Source organism: Lithobates pipiens, unplaced genomic scaffold, assembly GCF_037356315.1.
Source record: "Lithobates pipiens isolate NorthernLeopardFrog02 unplaced genomic scaffold, aLitPip1_a1.2 Scaffold_24, whole genome shotgun sequence".
NCBI lineage: Eukaryota > Metazoa > Chordata > Amphibia > Anura > Ranidae > Lithobates > Lithobates pipiens.
In genome coordinates, this window is record NW_027507786.1 from 20,691,674 (window position 1) to 20,707,661 (window position 15,988).

The 15,988-nt window shown below is 51.2% G+C and overlaps 1 protein-coding gene across 4 annotated transcripts in view; it reads right to left on the minus strand.

The window, feature by feature from the left end:
- The window catches only part of TUB (TUB bipartite transcription factor), a 216,135-nt gene that overhangs the window by 98,742 nt on the left and 101,405 nt on the right, over positions 1-15,988 (minus strand). Inside the window, exon 1 of one of the 4 annotated variants that reach the window (XM_077453675.1) lies at positions 12,691-14,775. The exons of the other annotated variants lie outside the window; for them this stretch is intronic. Coding sequence (XP_077309801.1) covers positions 12,691-12,728 — 38 coding nt within the window. The 5' untranslated portion in view covers positions 12,729-14,775. Of the gene's footprint in view, positions 1-12,690; positions 14,776-15,988 lie in introns of those variants that run through there. 4 annotated transcript variants of the gene reach the window in all.

Consider the following 15,988-nt stretch of genomic DNA (forward strand, 5'->3'; position numbering starts at 1 on the left):
TGAATCATAAGCCATAAAAAGCATCTCCCTTCCCCCACTTTGGTTTGGCGCTCTCGCTATGAATTGCGGCGCTCATCTCCTTGTATTCTCATGTTGGAGCGGAGGCGGGGTACAGGAGCTGGCACCCCCCGTATGAACACTAAGGGCCCCTGCACAACATTGGACATTCTTTTTCCTCCCCCGGGGGCATAGAGACGTCCCAGCAGAGGGAAGAGCAGTGTTAAAAAAACACGCCCCAAAAGTCGCACGTTCGTTCATTCCATTCGCGTTTGCGCGCGTTTAGGCAAGTCAACACCTGTAAACTCCTGATGTGTGCATGGGCACATAGACTAACGTTTTTCAGGTCATTCGGAAATTTCTAAATTCGATCAATTCTAAAATCCAAACATAAGAAAGTATATCCGAAAATTTGAAAGAATAACTAAACTAATAACTAATAAAATATATATCGGTATTGGAATTTCCTTTCAAATTTGGCTGTTAGTGAAAGTAACGAAAACGAATTTATCCGAAATAACGAATTTATCCGAAATAACGAATGCCGCATCTAAACGAATGGAACGGAACAAAATAATAATAATAAAAAGTTTATATTATTATTATTGTTATTTATTATTATGAATTTGTTACGTTTCATTCATTTAGATGCGGCGTTCGTTATTTCTGATAATTCGTAACTTCGGAAAAATTTGCATTCCTTACTTTCACTAACAGCCAAATTTGAAAGGAAATTCCAATATCTATAATTTTATAGTTAATAGTTAAAGCGGGAGTTCCGCCGTTTTTTTTTTTTTTAAAAGCCAGCAGCTACAAATACTGCAGCTGCTGACTTTTAAAATAAGGACATTTACCCACCCAGCGCGCCCGCGATGTCGGCACCCGAAGCCGATCTCTCGATCGTCTCTCGGGTGCTGCCGCCGCCATCTTGGGTATGGGAATCAGGAAGTGGAGCCTTGCGGCTTCATTTCCCGGGTTCCCTACTGCGCATGCGCAAGTCGCGCTGCGCATTAAGGACGGTCCCCGCTGTCTCTGGGATCCGTGTGTTTCCCAGCAGGCAGCGGGGGGAATTTCGGAAAGGGGCGTAGATTCTGAGGAAAGGGGCGTAGATTCTGAGGAAAGGGGCGTAGATTCTGAGGAAAGGGGCGTAGATTCTGCGGAAAGGGGTGTAGCTTCTGCGGAAAGGGGCGTAGCTTCTGCAGAATCTACGCCGGAAGTGGGTGCAGATACCTGTACTGTACAGGTACCTGAACCCCCCCTCCCCCCCTGAAAGGTGCCAATTGTGGCACCGGAGGGGGGGAGGGTTCCGATGAGCGGAAGCTCCACTTTAGGGTGGACCTCCGCTTTAAGTTATTATTAGTTATTATTTCAGATTTTTCGGGGATTTCAAATTTACCAATTTTCCAAATTTCCGGAAAAATTTAACGGGTTTTTTTTTTTTTTTGGTTAAAAATTCAATACATTTGGAAGGTAACTAAACCGAATTTCACGTGTCCCTAGTGCAGAGGGATCGGACAACAACCGTTTTCTTTGATTTTCCATTTTACTCTGCCCAATAGACGGCAGTGGAAAATTATAATCACAATAAGTGTTTAAAGGGGTTTCAAAGGCAAGGCACATTCATGGCATTCCATGGCACTCCATGGCACTCCATGGCACATCATGGCACATTCATGGCACATTCATGGCACTTCATGGCATTTCATGGCACTCCATGGCACATTCATGGCATTTCATGGCACTCCATGGCACTCCATAGCACATCATGGCACTCCATGGCACATCATGGCACATTCATGGCACTTCATGGCATTTCATGGCACATTCATGGCACTCCATGGCACATTCATGGCATTTCATGGCACTCCATGGCACTCCATAGCACATCATGGCACTCCATGGCACATCATGGCACATTCATGGCACCTCATGGCATTTCATGCCACATTCATGGCACTCCATGGCACATTCATGGCATTTCATGGCACTCCATGCCACTCCATGGCACATCATGGCACTCCATGGCACATCATGGCACATTCATGGCACTTCATGGCATTTCATGGCACATTCATGGCACTCCATGGCACATTCATGGCATTTCATGGCACTCCATGCCACTCCACGGCACATTCATGGCATTTCATGGCACTTCATGGCACATCATGGCACATTCATGGCACTCCATGACACTCCATGACACTTTATGGCACTCCATGGCACATCATGGCCCATTCATGGCATTTCATGGCACTCCATGACACTTCATGGCACTCCATGGCACATCAAGGCACATTCATGGCACTCCATGACACTCCATGGCACATTCATGGCACATTCATGGCACTCCATGGCACACCATGGCACATTCATGGCACTCCACGACACTCCATGGCACATTCATGGCACATTCATGGCACATTCATGGCACTTCATGGCATTTCATGGCACATTCATGGCACTCCATGGCACATTCATAGCACATCATGGCACTCCATGGCACATCATGGCACATTCATGGCACCTCATGGCATTTCATGCCACATTCATGGCACTCCATGGCACATTCATGGCATTTCATGGCACTCCATGCCACTCCATGGCACATCATGGCACTCCATGGCACATCATGGCACATTCATGGCACTTCATGGTATTTCATGGCACATTCATGGCACTCCATGGCACATTCATGGCATTTCATGGCACTCCATGCCACTCCACGGCACATTCATGGCATTTCATGGCACTTCATGGCACATCATGGCACATTCATGGCACTCCATGACACTCCATGACACTTTATGGCACTCCATGGCACATCATGGCACATTCATGGCATTTCATGGCACTCCATGACACTTCATGGCACTCCATGGCACATCAAGGCACATTCATGGCACTCCATGACACTCCATGGCACATTCATGGCACATTCATGGCACATTCATGGCACTCCATGGCACACCATGGCACATTCATGGCACTCCACGACACTCCATGGCACATTCATGGCACATTCATGGCACACCATGGCACACCATGGAACTTCATGAAATATCTTCAGCACCTTCACTATGGCCGGGTTCACACCTATAAGGGTTTGAGGCTCGTGTTTGTGTGGGCCGGGCAGCCCATTCATTGGAGCTCTGGGCTCTCGGTGGGAGAGGCGGGACCCGCTACTCCTGATCCATTCATCTGTCCGGGCACCACGGCCTCGGGCTGACCGTGTTTTGAGGAGGGAGAGGGGCCCCCGGGGGAGGGGGGGCCAGGGTGGCGCAGCTGAAAGATATTACTGAGACTTCCCCTTGTTTACATGCGGCCTGACCTCCCCTCCCCCACCTACTGATCTCCCCCAACCTGTGTGCCAGCTATGTGGGGCCCGGGCCCTGGCATCTCCGTATACTGTCTATAGGGGCCCCAGAGGTCCCTGGGTACAGTCTATAGTGTTCCCCTTTACATAGAGTGTAAAGGGAAACCCTGCGGACTCTGATGTAAAGGTGAACCCTGGAGTCTGATAAAAAGGGGAACTCTGTGGACTGTTGTGTAAGGGGGGGGGGGGCTCTGTTGATCAGAGATATACTTACATCAGTTTCCCTTTATACCAGAGTTCACAGCATTTCCCTTTACATCAGAGTCCTCCCTTTTTTTTTTGAGTCCTCAAAGTTCTCCTTTACATCAGAATCCTCAGAGTTCTGCTTTACATCAGAGTCCTCAGAGTTCTCCTTTACATCAGAGTCCTCCTTTTTTTAGAGTTCTCCTTTACATCAGAGTCCTCAGTGTTTCATTTTACATCAGGGTGAGCAGAGTTCCCCCTTGCACTGTAAAGGGGAACCCTGCAGACTATGATGTAAGGGGGAACTCTGTGCTGGGTTATATTAACCCGGCCTTCATGTAAAAGGAGAAATATGGTTTCCACCTTTCGTTATACCTTAAGCACATTGCTAAACGCACCGGCTACATGTTTGTGGGTTAAATATTGATATTTGCACTGAAAACTGGGCTCTGTCAGTAAACATTTGGTGCTGTGTCAGCAAATTTCACTTCAAGAGGTTGGCAACCCAGGTCAGCATAGGTGTTAGGAGGCGGAGGGGTATTTTTCAGACTAATTGGGTTTAGGCTGGAATTCTACTTTAAGTAGATTTCTCATGGTTGTGCATCATCAGGAGCCAGAATAAGGGCGCTATCTTAGCTTGTCTCTCAGAAGCCGGTAGCTGGCTGCTACGGGGGATCTTTAGGATGGAGAGTTGGGGAAGGGGCCAGTAAAAGTGTAATTTACCAGCACCTTCCTCTTCTGAATGGGCACAGCGAATCGTCAGTACCGGTCGTTCCTGGGTCTATTCATAACCAAAGCATAGTAAGCTGTGTTTGCTATGCTTCAGTTTGTGAATAAATGGGAAGTCTCTGTACAAAGCTATTCCTGTGCATTCATTCTGTGCAGCCGAGGCTGAAGAGATGGAGGCTGAGGGCTGCGTCTTCAATTTCCTTTCTCTGTATCAATAGTGAGACATTAGAGGTTTGTTTAGGGAAGTATAAAAATTGTAAAAAAATAAAAAAAAGTGCTAAAAAATAGAATGAAAAAAAAATAGAATGACTGACATCATTCACTGCTATATTGACACATCCACTGCTCTACTGACACCGTCCACTGGTCTACTGACACCGTCCACTGCCCTACTGACACCGCCCACTGCCCTACTGACACCGTCCACTGCTCTACTGACACCGCCCACTGCCCTACTGACACCGTCCACTGCTCTACTGACAAAGCCCACTGCCCTACTGACACCATCCACTGCTCTACTGACACCATCCACTGCTCTACTGACACCGTCCTCTGCCCTACTGACACCATCCACTGCCCTACTGACACCGTCCTCTGCTCTACTGACACCATCCACTGCCCTACTGACACCGTCCACTGCTCTACTGACACCATCCACTGCCCTACTGACACCGTCCACTGCCCTACTGACACCGTCCACTGCCCTACTGACACCATCCACTGCCCTACTGACACCGTCCACTGCTCTACTGACACCATCCACTGCCCTACTGACACCATCCACTGCTCTACTGACACCATCCACTGCCCTACTGACACCGTCCACTGCTCTACTGACACCATCCACTGCCCTACTGACACCGTCCACTGCTCTACTGACACCATCCACTGCCCTACTGACACCATCCACTGCTCTACTGACACCATCCACTGCTCTACTGACACCGTCCACTACTCTACTGACACCGTCCACTACTCTACTGACACTGTCCACTGCCCTACTGACACCATCCTCTGCCCTACTGACACTATCCTCTGCTCTACTGACACCATCCACTGCTCTACTGACACCGTCCTCTGCTCTACTGACACCGTCCACTGCTCTACTGACACCGTCCACTGCTCTACTGACATTGTCCACTGCTCTACTGACACCGTCCACTGCCCTACTGACACCGTCCACTGCTCTACTGACACCGTCCACTGCCCTACTGACACCGTCCACTGCCCTACTGACACCGTCCACTGCCCTACTGACACCGTCCACTGCCCTACTGACACCGTCCTCTGCTCTACTGACACCATCCACTGCCCTACTGACACCGTCCACTGCTCTACTGACACCATCCACTGCCCTACTGACACCGTCCACTGCCCTACTGACACCTTCCACTGCCGTACTGACACCATCCACTGCCCTACTGACACCGTCCACTGCTCTACTGACACCATCCACTGCCCTACTGACACCATCCACTGCTCTACTGACACCATCCACTGCTCTACTGACACCATCCACTGCCCTACTGACACCGTCCACTGCTCTACTGACACCATCCACTGCCCTACTGACACCGTCCACTGCTCTACTGACACCATCCACTGCCCTACTGACACCATCCACTGCTCTACTGACACCATCCACTGCTCTACTGACACCGTCCACTACTCTACTGACACCGTCCACTACTCTACTGACACTGTCCACTGCCCTACTGACACCATCCACTGCTCTACTGACACCATCCACTGCCCTACTGACACCGTCCACTGCTCTACTGACACCATCCACTGCCCTACTGACACCATCCACTGCTCTACTGACACCATCCACTGCTCTACTGACACCGTCCACTACTCTACTGACACCGTCCACTACTCTACTGACACCGTCCACTGCTCTACTGACACCGTCCACTGCTCTACTGACATTGTCCACTGCTCTACTGACACCGTCCACTGCCCTACTGACACCGTCCACTGCCCTACTGACACCGTCCACTGCCCTACTGACACCGTCCACTGCTCTACTGACACCATCCACTGCCCTACTGACACCATCCACTGCTCTACTGACACCATCCACTGCTCTACTGACACCGTCCACTACTCTACTGACACCGTCCACTACTCTACTGACACTGTCCACTGCCCTACTGACACCATCCTCTGCCCTACTGACACTATCCTCTGCTCTACTGACACCATCCACTGCTCTACTGACACCGTCCTCTGCTCTACTGACACCGTCCACTGCTCTACTGACACCGTCCACTGCTCTACTGACATTGTCCACTGCTCTACTGACACCGTCCACTGCCCTACTGACACCGTCCACTATCCTACTGACACCGTCCACTGCTCTACTGACACCGTCCTCTGCCCTACTGACAGCATCTACTTTTAAAGTAGGCTACGTTTATATTTTTACAGTGACATTGGTTTTATTATATTTTATATATAATAAGTTTTCCTCACTATTTAGTCTCTTCCCTACCTCTCAAAATCTACCTACCTCCTGCTCCATGGTATTCGAAAGTATTGGAGAGGGATGTCGGAATGTAGACAGCTTCTCCAAAATCTTTAGAATTACCCTTTCAATATGTTAATGAGGATCTGAAATAACTCTTTTACCACTTGAAGTATCTTGGCACGCAGTGGGGGTATCTTTCTGTGTGCTGGAAGTGTCTTAGCGTGTGGTGGGGGTATCTGGCACATGGTGGAAGTATCTTGGCGCACGGTAGGGGTATCTTGGCATGCGATGGGGGTATCTTGGCACGTGGTGGGGGTATCTTGGTGCACGGTAAGGGTATCTTGGTGCACGGTAGGAGTATCATGCCACGTGGTGGGGGTATCTTGGCACGTGGTGGGGGTATCTTGGCACATGGTGGGGGTATCTAGGCACGCAATGGGGGTATCTTGGAGCGCAGTGAGGGTATCTTGGAGCACAGTGGGGGTATCTTGGCGCACGGTGGGAGTATCTTGGAGCGCAGTAGAAGTATCTTGGCGCACGGTGGGAGTATCTTGGAGCGCGGTGGGAGTATCCTGGCGCACGGTGGGAGTATCTTGGCACACGGTGGGAGTATCTTGGCACGCGGTGGGAGTATCCTGGCGCACGGTGGGAGTATCTTGGCGCACAGTGGAAGTATCTTGGCGCACGGTGGGAGTATCTTGGAGCGCAGTGGAAGTATCTTGGCACGCGGTGGGAGTATATTGGCACGCGGTGGGAGTATCTTGGCACGCGGTGGGAGTATCTTGGCACGCGAGTATCTTGACGTATGGTGGAGGTATCTTGGAGCACAGTGGAAGCTGCAGGTGGAAGTGGGGGAGGGGGGCAAGGTCAACTTTTGCAGCGGGGCCCACAAGCTTCAAGCTGCGCCTCTGGGTGTCCCAATTGGGAAGATTTCCTCTCTTTTCCTGTCCTGAAAACAATTGTAACATTTTGGATTTCCCATCACTTCCTATCTCAATGACCCCAATAACTAGGGCAATTTTAATAGCATCATGGGCCCCTGGGCAAAGTAATGCATGGGGGGCCCCTACTAGCCTGACCCAATTTACACACCTACTCTCAAGAATTAAAATATAAATAGTTGATAGAATTAAACAAATATTTATTAGTACTTTCAATAAAATCAATTTTAAACATTAAGAAAACATGCCATAAATCAAAGACCACTCAACACAGAGGGCACAGTATGGGGGGAGTCAGTAGGAATCAATACTGGGATCAGGAGGGTACAGTGCAGGTCCTGGGATGCTGGCATATGGCCGTCCCGGGACAGCATAGTAAAAAGCGGGACTGTCCCGGCAAATCCAGGACAGTTGGAAAGTGATGTAATGCTAAATTATCATGGGGCCCCCATGCACCTGGGGCCTCGGGCAGTGCCCAGAAGTGCCCATGCATCAAGACCATGCCAATAACTATGTAGTGCAAGGACTGATTGGATACATATTGGTTGGATGGTCTGGGTAGGCTCTTGTACTACATAGTTTAACAGTTACATTGTAACCTGTATGGTGATCTTAAGAGAGAATGTGCAGACATCTCTACAATGAGATTGTAATGTGTGGGGCCAGCTGTACCAACAACTATGTAGTAGGAGAGCCTTCCTAGACAAGCCAATGCATATACAATCGGGTTGTCCTAGTTGCGGAGCAGTCTGTACTCCTATCTGCTCATTTTAGGAGTGCTGAGGTAAAGGAAAACGCTGCTCGCTGTATAATTGATGGGAGACTCGTGTTACAGAGACTTCAGCGGGAAAACACACCAAAAAAACATGTGAAATACGCACAACGCAACGCACTGGAAATTCACTAAAACACGCAGGTGTGAGAGAGCTTAAAGGAGATTGGACAGATCGCAGTGTGTGTGCCCATCTCATCAATGACAGAAAATGGAGGGTACTTGTTGGTGAAGGAGTTAATCGGCACTCGGCACTTCAAGTTTAGTCCAGCAATAGAAGAGTTAATTGAAAGTCTTGATTATTAATTGAGCTTGTGATCCCCGGCAGTGAAGAGGTCAATGATCCTGTCATCCCATGAGGCACCTGGCAGTGAAGAGGTGGAACAACTCTCAGACCCCGGAGTGTACAGAGGGCCCCCAATTGTGAAGGCTCAGCCCCCCTCAAGTGTACAGAAGGGTCCGGCTGTGAGGACTCAGCTCCCCCCCAAGTGTATAGAAGGGTCCGGCTGTGAGGACTCAGCTCCCCCCCAAGTGTATAGAAGGGTCCGGCTGTGAGAACTCAGCTCCCCCCCAAGTGTATAGAAGGGTCCGGCTGTGAGGGCTCAGCTCCCCTCCAAGTGTATAGAAGGGTCCGGCTGTGAGGACTCAGCTCCCCCCTCAAGTGTATGGAAGGGTCCGGCTGTGAGGACTCAGCTCCCCCCCAAGTGTATAGAAGGGTCCGGCTGTGAGGGCTCAGCTCCCCTCCAAGTGTATAGAAGGGTCCGGCTGTGAGGACTCAGCTCCCCCCTCAAGTGTATAGAAGGGTCCGGCTGTGAGGACTCAGCTCCCCCCCAAGTGTACAGAGGGGTCCGGCTGTGAGGACTCAGCTCCCCCCCAAGTGTATAGAAGGGTCCGGCTGTGAGGGCTCAGCTCCCCCCCAAGTGTATAGAAGGGTCCTGCTGTGAGGACTCAGCGCCCCCCCAAGTGTATAGAAAGGTCCGGCTGTGAGGGCTCAGCTCCCCCCCAAGTGTATAGAAAGGTCCGGCTGTGAGGGCTCAGCTCCCCCCAAGTGTATAGAAGGGTCCGGCTGTGAGGACTCAGCGCCCCCCCCCAAGTGTATAGAAGGGTCCGGCTGTGAGGGCTCAGCTCCCCTCCAAGTGTATAGAAGGGTCCGGCTGTGAGGACTCAGCGCCCCCCCAAGTGTACAGAAGGGTCCGGCTGTGAAGGCTCAGCTCCCCTCCAAGTGTATAGAAGGGTCCGGCTGTGAGGACTCAGCGCCCCCCCCAAGTGTATAGAAAGGTCCGGCTGTGAGGACTCAGCGCCCCCCCCCCAAGTGTATAGAAGGGTCCGGCTGTGAGGGCTCAGCTCCCCCCCAAGTGTATAGAAGGGTCCGGCTGTGAGGACTCAGCGCCCCCCCAAGTGTATAGAAGGGTCCGGCTGTGAGGGCTCAGCTCATCCCAAGTGTATAGAAGGGTCCGGCTGTGAGGACTCAGCGCCCCCCCAAGTGTACAGAAGGGTCCGGCTGTGAAGGCTCAGCTCCCCTCCAAGTGTATAGAAGGGTCCGGCTGTGAGGACTCAGCGCCCCCCCCAAGTGTATAGAAAGGTCCGGCTGTGAGGACTCAGCGCCCCCCCCCCCCCAAGTGTATAGAAGGGTCCGGCTGTGAGGGCTCAGCTCCCCCCCAAGTGTATAGAAGGGTCCGGCTGTGAGGACTCAGCGCCCCCCCAAGTGTATAGAAGGGTCCGGCTGTGAGGGCTCAGCTTATCCCAATTGTATAGAAGGGTCCGGCTGTGAGGACTCAGCGCCCCCCCAAGTGTATAGAAGAGTCCGGCTGTGAGGGCTCAGCTCCCCCCCAAGTGTATAGAAGGGTCCGGCTGTGAGGACACAGCTCATCCCAAGTGTGTTGTTTTTATAGTATGTTGGTATTACGTTGGTTATTATCTGGGGTGATGTTAGAGAAAGTGGTTTATTATTTGTTAGTTTTCCTGTTATTTTAATCTGTTATTTATTGTATGTTGTATTTTAATTTTATGGATGTTTTATTTGTAGTGTAGTTTTAATTTTGTTTTTTTGGTGTTAATGGCTGTCATTGGTAATTTTGTTTTGTTTTTGCATCTTGTTCAGTCTATTATTGTGATCTTGTGTTGTCTTTGTTAAGTGTGTCTGCATCGTAACGATTTGGCTGCGAGGGCTCAGCCCCCCCCCCCCCCAAGTGTATAGAAGGGTCCGGCTGTGAGGACTGAGCTACCCCCCAAGTGAATAGAAGGGTCCGGCTGTGAGGACTCAGCTACCCCCCAAGTGAATAGAAGGGTCCGGCTGTGGGGACTCAGCTACCCCCCCCCCAAGTGTATAGAAGGGTCCGGCTGTGAGGACTCAGCTACCCCCCAAGTGAATAGAAGGGTCCGGCTGTGGGGACTCAGCTACCCCCCCCCCCCCAAGTGTATAGAAGGATCCGGCTGTGAGGACTCAGCTACCCCCCCAAGTGTATAGAAGGGTCTGGCTGTGGGGACTCAGCTACCCCCCCCCCCCCCAAGTGTATAGAAGGATCCGGCTGTGAGGACTCAGCTACCCCCCCAAGTGTATAGAAGGGTCTGGCTGTGGGGACTCAGCTACCCTCCCAAGTGTATAGAAGGGTCCGGCTGTGAGGACTCAGCTACCCCCCAAGTGAATAGAAGGGTCCGGCTGTGGGGACTCAGCTACCCCCCCCCCAAGTGTATAGAAGGGTCCGGCTGTGAGGACTCAGCTACCCCCCAAGTGAATAGAAGGGTCCGGCTGTGGGGACTCAGCTACCCCCCCCCCCCCCAAGTGTATAGAAGGATCCGGCTGTGAGGACTCAGCTACCCCCCCAAGTGTATAGAAGGGTCTGGCTGTGGGGACTCAGCTACCCTCCCAAGTGTATAGAAGGGTCTGGCTGTGGGGACTCAGCTACCATCCCAAGTGAATAGAAGGGTCTGGCTGTGAGGACTCAGCTACCCCCCCAAGTGTATAGAAGGGTCCGGCTGTGGGGACTCAGCTACCCTCCCCTCCAAGAGTATAGAAGGGTCCGGCTCTGAGGACTCAGCTACCCCCCAAGTGAATAGAAGGGTCCGGCTGTGAGGACTCAGCTACCCCCCCAAGTGTATAGAAGGGTCCGGCTGTGAGGACTCAGCTACCCTCCCAAGTGTATAGAAGGGTCCGGCTGTGAGGACTCAGCTACCCCCCAAGTGTATAGAAGGGTCCGGCTGTGGGGACTCAGCTACCCCCCCCAAGTGTATAGAAGGGTCCGGCTGTGGGGACTCAGCTACCCCCCAAGTGTATAGAAGGGTCCGGCTGTGAGGACTCAGCTACCCCCCAAGTGTATAGAGGGGCCCGGCTTTGAGGGGACTAAAATATTATCTAAAAGTATAGGGGCCCTATAGATTTGTTACCCCCCCCCCCCCCCGTAGTATGAGATGAATGGGTGACAGATCTCATGGTTGATTTGCTTCCCATTCCAATCTTTGTGCTGCAAATACAAATATCTACAAGGAGTTCCCCTCATGACTCGAGCGAATAAAAATCGCACCGCCGATCCCTCACATCTAACATACATGGGGGGAGGGGGGGTCCCAACAATTGTTTAACCCCTTCACTTCCAACAGACTGCACAGAGTAACAAAGGATTCTTCTGAGCACCATTAACCTCTTCACTGCCGAGGTCACTACGGAGCGCTATGGAAACCCGTTAACTCTTCTTCTGCTGAACTAAATCCTGATAACTGAATGACCTTTAACTCTTTGACCACCAGGAAGCCCACTTCGATGTATTTTTCATTATAACTTTCCAAGTAAGCTTGTCGGCTTCCAGGTCCAATTAACCATTTAACGTCCAAGAGATGAGCCAGCAATCAAACCACCATTTAACCCTTTACCAGCAAACACATGACCTCTGATCCTGATTTAACCCCTCGACAGCCAAGGAGTGCCCCCTGTTCTCAGCCGTAGCTGAAGCACCTCATTAAAAAAAAGGGTTGCAAACATTTAATCCCCCAGTTGCCAGGTCAGCGATGGGCTCCGAACATCAGCAAGGGGGCCCCCATCACTGCCCAGCAAACTTCTGGAGCTGAGACAGGCTTGGACAACCATGCTTAACCCCTCGATGGCCACGAGCTCAGGCACAACAAGTAACGGTTTGCGAAAATAGCAATTAGGTGACAAGAAATGGGTGACAATGCAACACCGCGCCCCCCGCCAGGGGGGTGGACAAGGAAGAGGGAGGACATCTACCTGTAGGGGATCCAATCAGACTGGTGCTTAGAAGTCATTGCTCCCACTGCAAGTCTCAGGGTCCTCGGTACACAGGCGAGAAGATCTGCTCAGACCCGGGGAAGGCATCTGCTGTGTCGCTAGCAGCATCCTCTGGAGTCTTGGTGCAGGTGAGCAGTGCAGGAGGAGTAGGGAACGATGCTGCCAACAGAGGGATGGGGAGGAGGGGGGCTACACCAGCGTCATCCTGGTCCTCTGGAGTCTTGGTGAAGGTGAGCAGTGCAGGAGGAGTAGAGCGCTGTGCAGCCAACAGAAGGATGGGCAGGAGGGGAGTTACGCCAGGGACATCCTCATCCTCTGGACGACTCTTGGGGCAGGTGAGCAGTGCTGGAGGATTTGAACAAAGGCAATGAACAGAAGGATGGGGCGGAGGTGGGGACTATGCCAGCGACATTCTCATCCTCCGGAGTCTTGGTGCAAGTCAGTAGTTCAGGAAGAGTCGGGCACTGTACAGGGAACAGACGTAGGAAGAGAAGGGGGGCTAGGCCAGGGACATCCTCATCCTCAGGAGTCTTGGTGCAGGTGAGCAGTGCAGGAGGAGTAGAGCGCTGTGCTGCCAACAGAAGGATGGAGAGGAGGAGGGCTATGCCAGGGACATCCTCATCCTCTGGAGCCTTGGTTCAGGTGAGCAGTGCAGGAGGAGTCAGGCACTGTACAGCGAACAGAAGGATGGAGAGGAGTGGGTCTACGCCAGGGACATCCTCATCCTCTGGAGTCTTGGTGCAGGTGAGCAGTGCAGGAGGAGTAGAGCGCTGTGCTGCCAATAGAAGGATGGAGAGGAGGAGGGCTATGCCAACGACATCCTCATCCTCTGGAGTCTTCTGCAGGTGAGCAGTGCAGGAGGAGTAGAGCGCTGTGCTGCCAATAGAAGGATGGAGAGGAGGAGGGCTATGCCAACGACATCCTCATCCTCTGGAGTCTTGGTGCAGGTGAGCAGTGCAGGAGGAGTCGGGCACTGTGCAGCCAACAGAAGGATGGGGAGGAGGTGGGGTCTACGACAACGACATCCTCATCCTCTGGAGTCTTGGTGCAGGTGAGCAGTGCAGGGGGAGCAGGGCACTGTGCAGCCAACAGAAGGATGGGGCGGAGGTGGGGTCTACGCCAGGGACATCCTCATCCTCTGGAGTGTTGGTGCAGGTGAGCAGTGCAGGAGGAGTAGAGCGCTGTGCTGCCAACAGAAGGATGGGGCGGAGGTGGGGTCTACGACGGCAACATCCTCATCCTCTGGAGCCTTGGTGCAGGTGAGCAGTGCAGGAGGAGTCGGGAACCATGCAACGAGCAGGGGGACGGGGAGGAGGGGGGTTTACGCCAGCGGAATCCTCATCCTCCGGAGACTTGGTGCAGGTGAGCAGTACAGAAGAAGTAGGGCACCGTGCAATGAACAGAAGGATGGGGGGGAGGGAGGGGGGGTGGGCTACGCCAACGACATCCTCATCTTCTGTTCCAAAGCCAGCGATGAAAAGCAATCTTCTCCCAGAGCCTAGACCATGGTCCTCCTGGCACTACGCTTTCTGCTGTGCACCCAGGCGACCACCCCGGAGTCGCTCCTCACCGCTGTCCTGTTCCACCATGACACTGTGCTGCCTCTCCGCCTGCCCAGCAGCAGGGATGGGATTCTTGAAGGGGTTGGCGAGCGCGGGATCCCCCAGGAGACGCAGCAGCCCCGATGTGACACAGCAGCATCAGATCCTCCAGGCTGCCTCATTCAATGACCATCTTTCCACTCCAGCTCAGCAGCACACAGCGGCTCCACATCAGCAGCCAGACACAACCCACCCGTGATGTCATCCGCCAGTCGCCCAGCCCGCTGCAAAAGCCGAGATGGAGCAGGGAGGCCGAGGCCGACGGAGGAGGAACTCTGCCCTACCGTGCCAAGGTGGGCATCACGTGACCCGTGCCAAGCTCCCTGGAACAGCAGAAGCGCGGCGATTTCACGGATCGACGTACATTAAAGTGGTTGTAAAGGCTGAAGGTTTTGCATTAAAGCGGTATTAACCCCTTCGCACCCGGGCAAATTCTGACATTTCTCTCCTACATGTAAAATTCATCATTTTTTTTGCTAGAAAATTACACAGAACCCCCAAACATTATATATATATATATATATTTTTTTTAGAAAAGACCCTAGAGAATACAATGGCGGTTGCTGCAACTTTTTATCCCGCGCGGTATTTGCGCAGCAATTTTTCGAACGCGTTATTTTCAGAGAAAAAACAGTTTCATGCTTAAAAAAAAATAAAAACGGTAAAGTTAGCCCCTTTTATTTTGTTTTTGCATAATGTGATAGATGAAGATACGCCAAGTAAATAGATACCCAACGTGTCACGCTTCAAAATTGCGCGTCGCTCGTGGAATGGCGCCAAACTTTGGTATTTAAAAATCCCCATAGGCGACGCTTTAAATTTTTTTTTTACTGGTTACGTTTTGCGTTACAGAGGGGTAGAATTATTGCTCTCACTCTAACGTTCGCGGCGATACCTCACGTGTGTGGTTTGCGCACCGTTTTTCATATGTGGGCGGGACTTGCGTATGCGTTCGCTTCTGCGTACGAGCTCACGGGGACAGGGGCACTTTAAATTTTTTTATTTTTTTATTGTTAATTTTACTTTTATTTTTTTAGTTTGACACTTAAAAAAAATAAAAATAATATTTAATTACTTTTATTCCTATCACAAGGAATGTAAACATCCCTTGTAATAAGAATATGGCATGATCTGCGTTACAAAGGAGGTCTAGGGCTAGAATTATTGCTCTCACTCTAACGTTCGCGGCGATACCTCACATGTGTGGTTTGCGCACCGTTTTTCATATGTGGGCGGGACTTGCGTATGCGTTCGCTTCTGCGTACGAGCTCACAGGGACAGGGGCGCTTTAATTATTATTATTTTTTATTGTTAATTTTACTTTTATTTTTTTTAGTTTGACACTTAAAAAAAATAAAAATAAAATTTGATTACTTTTATTCCTATTACAAGGAATGTAAACATCCCTTGTAATAGGAATATGGCACAATCGGACCCATTTACAGTGAGATATGGGGGGGTCAATAAGACCCCACATCTCACCTCTAGGCTGGGAAGCCTAAAATAAAAAAAAGGCTAAAATAAAAAATAAATAAAAAAAAAGATCATGGCTTCCCAGCCTAGGCGGCGCCGTTATTTTGAATGCAGAGGCCGGGCGTGACGTCATAACATCGCGCCCGGCCTCCGAACGATCATAGAGAATCCTGGGACCATCTGGTCCACCAGAAATCTCTATG